The sequence below is a fragment of the Muscardinus avellanarius genome (assembly GCF_963383645.1).
Source record: "Muscardinus avellanarius genome assembly, chromosome: 8".
NCBI classification, from domain to species: domain Eukaryota; kingdom Metazoa; phylum Chordata; class Mammalia; order Rodentia; family Gliridae; genus Muscardinus; species Muscardinus avellanarius.
The window spans coordinates 54,806,471-54,818,627 of record NC_137794.1 but is presented as its reverse complement, the minus strand read 5'-3'; the positions used below and the strand labels follow the sequence as shown (position 1 = coordinate 54,818,627).

The 12,157-nt window shown below is 36.5% G+C and overlaps 1 protein-coding gene across 1 annotated transcript in view; it reads left to right on the top strand.

The window, feature by feature from the left end:
- The window catches only part of SIM1 (SIM bHLH transcription factor 1), a gene marked incomplete at both ends in the record, with an annotated part of 76,171 nt that overhangs the window by 44,426 nt on the left and 19,588 nt on the right, over positions 1–12,157 (top strand). The window contains one exon of the mRNA XM_080700198.1: positions 2,727–2,895. Within this exon, the coding sequence (XP_080556324.1) occupies positions 2,727–2,895 (169 nt within the window). The remainder of the gene's footprint in view (positions 1–2,726; positions 2,896–12,157) is intronic.

Here is a 12,157-nt window from a genome sequence, read left to right as displayed (position 1 = left end):
CTCACACTTGTCATCTAAGCATTTGGGAAGCTGAGACAGGAGGATCGCAGTTCTCGGACAGCCTCAGCTACTTAGTGAGGCTCTTTGCAACTCAGCGAGACCTGTTTCAAAATAAAGAATAAAAAATAGGGCTAGGATATAGGTTGGAGGTAGAATGCCCCTGGTTCTTTAGAAGAGGAGTGTTTATAGGTATGTATTTGAGGAGGGAGAGAGCCTAGGAAGTATAAGATCAGTTTGGGATCAGTTTGAGGAGGGAGAGAGCCAAGATCAGTTTGGGATATACTATTTAGATAAAGTGAGGGGATGATGAAGGCAAATTTTGAGAAATTATCAAGAAAACAGGTAGGAGCTACATGATAGGAGGGGTTGCCTTTCTAACTGAGAAGTGCCCACGGTCTTGTCTCAGCAACAGGTGACTAGAACAGTGAAGCAGACAGGTGATGTGGTCAGACTTCCCATGACTGTGAGACAGGGAGTGTGGTCCATTTTCCAATTTCTTTCTTTCTTTTTTTATACTCTTGTAGAAGACTTAAAAAAATAACAACTTGAACTGAATAAAGGCAATATTGTCATTTCTTTCCATCTGTAGAGGATTGGTTCCAGGACCTCCATTCCCATGGATACCCAAATCTGAAGTTCCTTATATAAAATGACATAGTATTTCCACAGAACCTACATATGTTCTCCCATATACTTTAAATAATCTCCAGAAACATCCAATACCTAAAACAATGAAAATCCAGGGTAAATAGTTGTATTATTTAGGGGATAATGACAAAAAGCAAAGTCTGTCCATGTTCAGTACAGATGCAATTTTAAAAACTATTTTCAATCCAAGGTTGATTGAATGCACAGATGTGGAACCTGGAGATAAGGATGCCAACTGAATTTGATACAAAGCTGTTCTGGTTTGGCCATGTATGTCACTGCAGTATAGTTAGTGACAATGATATTGGAACCGCTTTATCTGTTTTCTGTTCCTGCACACTTGAGGGACTCCCTTCAAGAATTACATATTTTTCTCTTTTAAATTGATTATTAAAATTGTATATGTTAATGGATACATAACATATGTATGTATTTAACATATATATGTGTGTGTATACAATGTGTGTGTATATATATATATGTATATACACACACATTGTACCATACCTAAATCAAGTTATTTAGCATATGCAATTATAATTTTTTTCTGTGGTAAGAACACTTAAAATTACTTTCTTAGCAATTTTAGAGTTCTGAATTATATTTTTCTTTTTGTCTGATATTGCTATTAAAATTAAAAGGAAAAGAAAAAGGTGAACAACTATGTGTTTGATGAATATTTGCTTATTTATGAAATGTGCCAGTTACTTTTATGCAAAGATTTCAATAATTTATTGTTATACATACCCACCTTATTCCAAATAGTATTAAAAGGCATAGAATTTTTTTGAAAAGGTGAACTCACTAGAGTATTAGAGGAAAGGAAATATAAGATTAGAAAGATACTGGAAACTGGTGGAGTTTGTTGGAGAAATGCTTGTCATGAGGACTTTGTATACTTGTTACAGGTGATTGCAAGGTAGACTTGGGGCTCAAGGATTTTTTACTTTTAGTGCCAAGGAGGAAACATTCTATTTTGGTGGCCAGCAGGAAAGGTTGATATCCTTTTAAGAAAACTTGGGGTTTCAGTTAAGAGTCCACTGCTGCCTAGAAGGGAGCTGAGATTGTACCTCTAGATGGGGGCCCAGCCAAGGTTGTTATCTTTAGCCCCTAAAATCCAAGCAACACCTTGTCATGAACTTCCTAACACAAACGCCTCATTCTTTCATGTCACGGTCTTCAGTTATTATGCATATTTATTTGTTTACTGTTTCTTTTCTCAAATAGAATCTATTCAGGGTAAAAGTTCTAGACATTTATTCTCACATTTCCCTCCACAGTACAAAGTGTGCTATATTTTAAAAGCTCAATAAATATTTATTGAATAAAAGAAGAAATGGAAAGAACTTTTGGTAACATGTACCCTCAGGAAATTGAATTAGTCTGTTGAAAGGAATTTTTAGCTATTTATAAGCCTGATTACACTAGTTAGCTAGCTATCAAAATGTTTACAATGTTTTCCAAAATGATTGATCATATAACAGCTGATAGGAGACATTCTTGCCAATAATCAGGCAGCATCAGTTGGTTGGTTGTCTGTTGAGTTCACCCCACATAAGAAATCTTCAGAGAATGCTTTAAAATATATATTTCACCAATGAGACATGAAAGATCAGATAATTTAATTATGGTTTTATTTTCTACTTAACTAATATCAAAAAAGAAAAATTAATAAATTTTTACGAGCATGTCATATAATTTGACTATGGTATCTGTGGCAACCACATTCACACACATTAGTTAATGTTAGCCTTTTCTGGGTAGTCCAACTGTTTGTGGAAACCAGTTATATGATTAACTTTTAAAAATATACTTTTATTGGCACACTGTAATTATGCATCACATTAAGGTTTAGAGTGACAGAAACATGTACAGGGCACTTGGTTGCTTTCCCTCTGGATACCACCCCATCCCACCTTGCATATTATTGAGGTTGGTTTTGATAACTTTGTATCTGTACATAACATTATTTGAATTGCTTTCTTTTCCACATGTGGGTTACTGCCATTCCTGATGAGAAAATGCATGAATCCTTTGCCTTTGGTGCTGATTAAGGGCTTTGTTCTCCCACTCTTCAGAGACACTGAGTACAAAGGGCTGCAGCTCTCCCTGGATCAGATCTCAGCCTCCAAGCCAGCCTTCTCCTATGCCAGCAGCTCCACCCCCACCATGACTGACGGCAGGAAGGGGGCCAAGTCCCGACTGTCCAGCTCAAAGTCCAAATCCAGGACATCGCCGTACCCTCAGGTAAGTGCATTGCTGTTTTGCAGCCTTCTGTTCTTGTGACTTGGTTTGATCTTGAAGAAGTATTAAAACTTGTTTGGAATTAATCATCTGGGTTTAATAACTTTAAAACTTCTATAAACCTAGAAGGGTTTCTAAACTATCTTCTTCTTCCTTTAAAACAACTGTGCTAGTAAAAATTTTGAAGTGATTTTATGGTTTACTGCATTTATATAAAGGTCATGAGAGTCTCATGGTCAGAATCATAAGTTCTCCATTGTTTTAAGAATCTTGATCTTAAAATTTTCCCTCACAATGATTAACTAGAAAGATACATCCAGGATAACAAAATATGGAAAATAAGACCTAGATATAGAAAATTGAATCTTAGGACTGAGACTGAAAAAGAGAATTACGAGGTAGAGACAAAAGATGAAGGGTGCATTTCAACTTTAACACACAATGATGACTTATATGGACAAATGAAATAGAAAGGACTGTCCAGATGGCAGTGATGGTAGGAAAAGCCACTCTCTTCTCATCTTGCTGATGTGCAGAGATGATGGCACCCAAAGCAGCTATTCCAAGAGCATTGGAATACAAAGGAGAATTCTGGTTCTTGGAAGGAAAAAGATTTTTTTTATGATTAATTGCAGAGATATAGAGACTGCATTGTGTCGGGGTATGTGTGGCTCTTCTGGGCTACAGGAAGTAGGACAGGGTTGGGGGCTTCCCACTCCCAGTGTTCTGTGGCTGCCTCATCTCCACATTTCTTCTTAAGAGCACCATATCGAACTCTGGGCACTTTACTGGGATAGTGGACAACCAAAGTGGCTTTGGATTCATTTATTTCTCGAAGTCTATCATTTGTGTTTTGATTTTTAAAGTAAAAATGGTAATTCAGGAGGTATAAAACTTGTTAAGTCTGTGTTATCCTGTTATCTACAAGTGTATCTACTGTTTGAGGAAACGTTAATTGTCCCAACGGTCACTGAAAAGCTGTTATTGGCTAGATTACTTGAATGGGTAAGTATGTGCAAATCTTCGTCTCCAAAGAGACTTACTTCCCAAGGTTTGAAATCTTCCACAGAAGACCATATGTCCTTACTCTGACAACAAGGATACCTGTGTGAGGACTGGATGGCTTTCAGTTTTCTTCTGTTAAGAGTGCTGAGCACTTTAAGAAAGACACAGTCAAAGTCACTGTAGAGGGGCGGCTGCTTCTTTCTACAGAACATCTAATAAGAAGCTTTTCTCCTTACCATCTTGTATCTTGGGAAGAGAATTTTACTGTCCCCTTTTACTATTTGGAAGGCTAGATTATGCCTTTGTGTAGTTCTATTCCTTCCTATAAAGGATTTTTTGATACACACGAGAAACGGGAGTTGCAATTAGAAAACATGAAGCTAAGGAGGAGTTTGCTCTTTGTTATACAAAAATCAAAACCACAGCAACAAGTCTGTCTGCTGAATATCCAAAACAGCAGTGCTCATGCTCAGCTCTCGAGGTACACATTTGTATTAGTTCACTCTGACAGTGGACTGCTCATTTGAAAGAAATGTTTTAATGCCACTACACTACTGTGTGTGTGTGTGTGTGTGTATGGAAAGAGTGAATTTGAAAGTTACACATGTTCTGTAGTTTAAGGAAGAAACCAACAATATAGAAGCATGGAAAGAATACAATTCCTCTTTATCATTTTTCCTTCATCAAAATTATGTCATCTAGCCGGGCGTGGTGGCGCACGCTTGTAATCCCCGCGCTTGGGAGGTGGAGACAGGAGGATCGCGCTGGTTCGGAGCCAGCCTCGTTGGCTTAAGAGACCCCGTTTCCAAATAAAAAGTATAAAATAGGTCTGGGAGTGTAGCCTGGAGGTAGAAGGGATTCCAGGAACCCCAGTACCACCAAAAAAAAAAAAATTATGTCATCTACAACATTCTACTGTTTGCATGTATACAGATGCAGAAAGATATACATCAAAATTAGCAGTATCTTTCATTCAGTGAAGTGATTGTGATAATGAATACTTTAAATTGATTAAGTCATATATATAATCATGTATAAAAGTCACACACACGCATGCCTGTGTTCACTTAGGGTTTCTCTTTGAAGTTTATCATGGTTTGGATCTAGAATATCCTCCAAATGCACACATGCTGAAGGCTTGACCCAGCGAGCAGTGTTCGGAGGTGGGGATTTGGAGAAGTGAATTGGATTATGAGGACACCGATCTTATCTATAGATTAATGCACTGATGAGTACATAAACTGAGGGAACTCATGGGAGGTGATGGAAGCCAGAAGGAGGAATCCAGTTGAAGGCAGTGGGTCCTGGTGCATTGCTTGGGGACTGTCTCTTCTCCCCAGTCCCTTGTGTTTTCTCTGCTCCCTAGCTCCTTGAGCTGAGACACTTTCCTCTTCCATGCTGCTATGCCATGATGCTCTGCCTCATCTCCATACCAAAGCATTGGAGCCAGCTAACCATGAACCGAAACCTCTGAAACCAGATGCCAAAACAAATCTTGCCTCCTTTAAGTTTTTCACGTTATTCATTTTTGTTGTGTTAACTATAAAGATAACATTTAACTAACAAAAATAACATTTTTATAGTTAACGCTATAGTTAACAATATGTAGAATTTTGACCATATACCTCATTCAATAAATTATAGTCACAAATTGAGCTTACTTAACAGTTATATGACTAGTAAAAGTTATTCTTCAGTTGAGTTTACTTTAGATAATTATGGCATTAGATCAGTCATTGACTGAGTTCTACTATGTGGGTTGCTAACATACACAGATCAGAAATGGAACACACTTTCTTTGCTTTTGAGAAACCACTGCCAAAGATAGACAATCGAACTGGCATTTGCAGTGAATCGTCATGGTTTGCGCGTGTCCTCTGGGGGTGCATTGGAAAAGTATGGCCTCCCTGGCAAACTCACCACTGTTTCTCCTGGAAGAAAACAACTTAGAAATCCATTCATAGATGTTACGATGGTCATTGTGAGAGCTGACTGATATGGGTCGAGCAAAATGTGCTAGAATATAAAAAAGTGCAGTACAGTCAAAGTGGTAAACTATATCATAGAATAAGGAGAGTTAAGAGATGATATGTTCAGAGAGCTTTGTGAATGGTGCCAGGTACATGGACTCTGTTGGAGACTGTTAGAGCTTTCCTGGCTTTGAGGGTAGGATTCAGACATATGGGAGTAAGGGAAAATACAGGGGACTTTAGGAAGGTTAAGATTATGAAGAGCTGGGGAGGGTGGCACACGCTTGTAATCCCAGGATTTGGGAGGCTGAGACAGAAGGATTGTGGTTCTTGGCCAGCCTCAGCTACTTAGCGAGCCCTTTGCAACTTAGTAAGACCCTATTTCAAAATAAAGAATAAAAATAAAGCTGGGAGTATAACTCAGAGGAATTCTCCTGAGTTCCATCCCCAGTACCTAAAAAAAAAATATGAAGTAATACAGGGACACAATGTTATTATGATTGGGCCTGAGGTGAAGTAGGACAGGGTTGATCTCTGAATGAGGACTGGGAGTGGTAAGTTTGGAAATATAGATGTGCCAAAAATAGGCTAGGCCAAGGCCTTGAGAGTTTTTCTTATAAAGACAAATAATGTTTATGAATGAGAGAACTAATGAAGGTTTTTGAATGAGAAAATTAATATGGTTAAAGCAAGGGAAACTGTTTAAGGACTAATTTTGTAGTTTTAATGTGAGTCTATGAAGATACTAACTACTTCAGTACTGAAGTAAAGGGTATTCTAGGAAAAGATGAATGGAATTCTTTTTATCCTTGGCTTCTTCTTACGTGGCTTCTTGTTATAGATATGTTTTGACCATTATAGGTTTACTTTGAAAGTCTACTTTTAAGGCTTACTTTCAGTAGTGAAAGACAAACATATTGAATTCCCCTTATGTATTAATATAGGTAATATACATTCCCTTATAATAACTGAATGATGAGGACTTTAACTATATTTGATTTTAAATACCTCTGCCCCATTTTTCCAAAGTAATGTTTTCTGTTGTTTTTATATTTACATGTTTTAACATGTGAATGCTCATAGATATTTTTCAAAAGTTCCCCAAGAAAAACTGAGTTCATATGGTAACATCTTATGACCATTATTATTTAATAAATGGAGATTTAATGATTCTAACAATATTTCATTATGTTCTTTGTTCTATTGTATATTAGGCACATCTAGAAATTTCTAGCAGATGTCTGATGAATGACAAACAGCGACAATGCTTTTTGGAATTATTTATGCAGTCTTGTATGAACATTGGAGATCTGCACAAATTATAATCACTACTACCACCCAGTTTATCTGGAATGGTAGATGAACCCTCAGGTCCCTTCTTGGTATGATGCCCCTGGGAATGATTTTACACTTGATTGTATTAGGGCCACTTAATGAATGACTCAGTCTCCTTTGAACATCTCTCTGTATTACTCAAGACAGAAGAGGTCAAAATAGAATTGTTTTGAATGGTTTGGGAAAAATTGTTACAAGAAATATCATAGTTATTTTTTAAAGATTTTGCACATAGTTACTGGGCTGCTGTACAGCAGCTGTCTTACCATGATGACCCCTGTATTTTATTGCTCCTGGGTTTATATTCATGAAAATAGCAATGTATTTTTTATAGCTCCATTGAATTAGAAGTGTTGAGTTTGTAGAATTTATTTTTCAGTCCTTATCTACTAGAGATTGCTATAATATTTTTCACCTATTTTTATGCAAGTCGTCATGACTACTGTAATGCCATTTGGAAGTTATCTTGGTATGGTTTAGTCATGTCAATCATGAATAAATTGCCTCCTGATTTCAGAGTTTCTTTTAAAATTCCTTATGTCGCTGTGCTTATAGTTCTATTTAATGATACAGTACATGCCGTCTCATTGCATTTATCATCCTGTTCTCCTCTTGCATTTCCCCTAATCAGTTGTAAACAATACAGTGATCATTCCCTAGTAACAGTGCTTGCATAAGGCTCTGCATGCTTCTGAAATCTGAAAGTATTTAATCGCTTGCTACAGATACACTTCCACATCTGTTACCTTAAAGGATCCCACAGAACCCTCTTAATTTCCATTGCCAGCAATCTGGTTTCCTTTTGGTGAAGGTAGAAACTTTTTTTCTGGCTTCCAAAATACATCAGTGGCCACTAAACTGAGAACCTGACTTTTTAACTTACAGAGAAAAGAAGGATCAATAATTTCTCAAGCCAAGTTGTCCCTTTGCCACACATAGTACTTTCATTTTATGTAACAGGAAAACATGTAATGCTTGACCACTTGTAACAAATTTTTGATGCATTCTGCAAAAAAAAAAAAAAATCACTACCTTCCCAGGAAGTCTTAAAGCATCCAGGATTTCCATAGAAACAGCAGGAGATAATTAGAGTACATACCTTTGATTGCTTTATATTATCTTCATATATGAACCTCTGAGTATTTTAGAAAACATTTTGCTCAGTAAAGTGAGACTGTTGTGTTTTAGGTTTGTGCTTTGGTTTTTAGTAACTCTTGTGTTTATGTCTGATGTGCAATAAAGTGCTACAGATGAGTACTAAAGGAACCATACCATAGTCTAGTGGGGAGGCAAAACCAACCTTTTAGAGAGAAATTATAAGGTCATGGGGCCTCAAGGCCACAGCTTCTGGCTTCTCACTTCCTTGGCAAATGGTCAGGGGGAGGAGAAGACAGTGGTATCCAGCGGGTGTTGGCTTTTACCCCTTCTTCCCTTAATAAATCCAAGAAGGTTGGAACTATATCAAGCATCTTTTTTTGCCACAGTGGTATGAAGCTAAAAATTAGTAACAGGAGGAACATGGAAAAATTCACAAATATGTGGAAATTAAACAACACACTCCTTTTTAACCAGTAGGTCAAAGTAAAAATAAAAGGGAAAAAAATCTTCAGACAAATGAAAATGAAAACACAACATACCAAAACTTATGAGATGCAGCAAAAACAACTTTAAAAGCAAAACATATAAATGTAAGCATTTTAAGAAAAGGAAATAAGGGGTAGGGGTACACCTCAGGAGTAGAGTGCTTGCCACTGGGTTTGAGGCTCAGTGCTACACGAATGAAAATCAACACAGACAACCCACACAGTCTACCTTTACATCTAAAGGGATTATAAAACAAAGAGTCAACCAAGTACAAAGTTAGCAGAAAGGAGGAGATAATACAGGTTAGAGCAGAAGTAAACAAAATAGAGAATAGAAAATAATAGTGAAAATAAAACAACATTTTTTGAAACTATCAACAGAATTGACAAACATTTAGTTGGCTAACCAAAAGAAATGACACAAATAAAATTAGAAGTAAAGGAGAAGTTACCACAGAAATATGTAGATGTGTAGATATATAGATATATGACCAAAAGCACGGGCACCAAAGCAGAAATAAGGAAGTAGGACTCTATCAACCTAAATGCTTTTGCGCAGCAAAGGAAACATTCAATATAATGAAAAGGTAACCTTTGGAATGGGAGAAAAGATTCGCAAACCATATAGTTAATAAGGGAGTTGATATTCAAAATATATAAGGAATTCATACAACTCACTTGAAAAAATAAATCAAAGGACCTCAATGGACTTTTTTTTCCCCCAGAGAAGACTTAAACGTGGCAAACAGGCACATGGAAAGATAGTCAACATCACTAATTATCAGAGAAATGCTAATTAAAGCTCACATCTTTTAGGAAGACAGTTATAAAAGACAAGACAGAATGAATGTTGGTGAAGATGTGGAGAAAAGAGCACCCTTCTGTGCTGTTAGTAGAATATAAATTGGTATAGCCATTATGGAAAATAGTATGGGAGCTCTTCAAAAAGTTAAAATGGAACTACAATAAGATGTAGCAGTCCCATTTCTTGGTATATACATGAAGGAAATGAAGTCAATATCTCAAAGAGAAGAGATGTCTGTACTCCCATATTCATTGAAGCACTATTGAAATAGCCTGAGTGTCTATCGATAGGTGAATCAATAAAGAAAATATATTTAATGGAATATCAATGATCCATTATAAGAAAATATTGCTATTTTGACAAAGTAGATGCGCTTATAGTTTATCACACTAGGAAAACTATGCCAAGCTTATAGAAATAGAGTGTGATGGTGGTTGCTTCTGGCTGGAGGGTGAGGGGAATGGAGAGATATTTGTCAAAAAATTTCTATTACAAGATGGGTCAGTTCTGGGAATCTAATGAAGAGCATGGTGACCATAGGCAATAATACTATGAGCGCACTTCAGAAATGCTGAAAGCAATCTTAAATTTCAACACACACACACACACACACACACACACACACACACACACACATTCTTGACAGTGATGGATGTATTAACTAGATTGTGGTAATACTTTTGCAATGTATACTTATGCCAAATTGTTATGTTGAACACATTAATCATATAGCAGTTTTATTTGATAATTATATCTCAATAAAGCTGGGATTAAGAGAGAGGTCTTCCTTTCTTTTTTAAAAAGGTTCTAAGGTATATTCTTTGATACATAGTTTATACCTTTTTAATTTTCCTCATTTTACCATGCTTTGCTTAAACAAAAGGTAGGCCTATCACTGTTCCACTTACAGCTATCACTCTGAAATGAATTAACCTGGTAGAAGACCTTCAAGTTTCAGTTTTATCTTATTTTTTAAATTAAAAATTGGATAGCCTTTCTCTTTCAGCCTGTGGAAGGGCAGGAATATGTCAGTCCGGTTCTAAGACAATGCAAAAGCACTGTGGGTGGCCTGTCCTTTGTTCAGATCCAGAATAAAGCAGTAGAGACCAAACAAAGCTGCAGCAAGGGGTTGGAGCAGGTGGCACCACCTGTACCCATCTAATTCAAGCCCATTTAATCTGCCACTTATATGCGGAAAATCAGAAAGCCAGTCAGAGCATCAGTGGAAGGATCGAAGTGGTTCTGGCTCATGCCCGAAGCCCATCGTGGAAGAGGATTATCATTAAAATTAGTGCTACTGGAAACCCAATACTTATCCAAATGGGCTAGAGCTATTTCTGTATTATCTATGCAAGTTAGAATATTCTTGATTATTTATAGTGATAGATGCTAAGACGTAAAAGATTTGTTTTATTCCATGTTTGTTATTATCTGTTTAAAATCTTCAGTGCAATGAAAATTCCTGAGTCTTTAGGACTTCACCTTGGGATTTACAAAAGTGATGGGTTAAGAATTTCATGGATTTCATGGTCTGGGAACAGCTCTCTCCATATGGAACCTTATAGGAGATTCCTTATAGAATTACACTGGAGGAAACCTGGCCCCTGGTATGGTGCGCTGATTCCTTTCCAGCTGCATATCACTATGACAGCTAATGAGATGTCGACTGTGGTTACTTTTCTGTGAGAAAATGAGTGAACTGACCCAGGAACATCTTTTGTGATTGTGGGGGGTGGATTAAGAGAAGGCTTATGACATTTCAAATCACAGTTGAGGCATATTTAAAAAAAAAACTGACCCTGTTTCTATTTTGTGAAGTAGATCAGGGAATTTACAGATATGAAGATTTTTTAACAGTGTATTTTAGCTAAAATAACTGGAATATGGTTTAAACACAATGTCCAGTAAATAATAGATTATACTTTAAATGGATAAAATAATAAAATAATGAGTTAAAATTTTGTGACCATATTTTTTTGTGGTACTGGGGGTAGAACCCAGAGGCTTTTCTACCTCCAGGCTATACTCCTACACCTTTTATTTGGAAACAGAGTCTCAGTAAATTGCTGAAAGCCTCACTAAGTAGCTGAGGCTGGATTCAAACCTACACGATCCTCCTGTCTCAGTCTCCCATGCGCTGGGATTACAAGTGTGTGCCACCATGCTCGGCTGTGAACATATTTTTAAATATTGATTTTGGGAAGCTGATAATTTATACTATTTTCTAAAATGGAAGAACATATTTAAAATGTCTAACAATTGAATTTTGCTTTCAGCATTTGCTTTCTAATTATTTAGAATAGATGGATATATTTACTGCTCAATTTCTCTTGTAAATCATCCTCATCTCTGAAATGTAACTCAGGATTGATATATTTTTCTTTTAAAATATATTTTATAATTTGCCTTAAAATTTATTTTATTTTGTGGTACTAGAGATTGAATCCAGGAACATTCTACTTTTTAACTACATCCTGAACTTTTTATTTTCTATTTTGAAACAGGGTCTCAAAATAGTTTGCTGAGTCTCATTAAATTGCCGAGGCTGGTCTCAAACCTGTGATCCT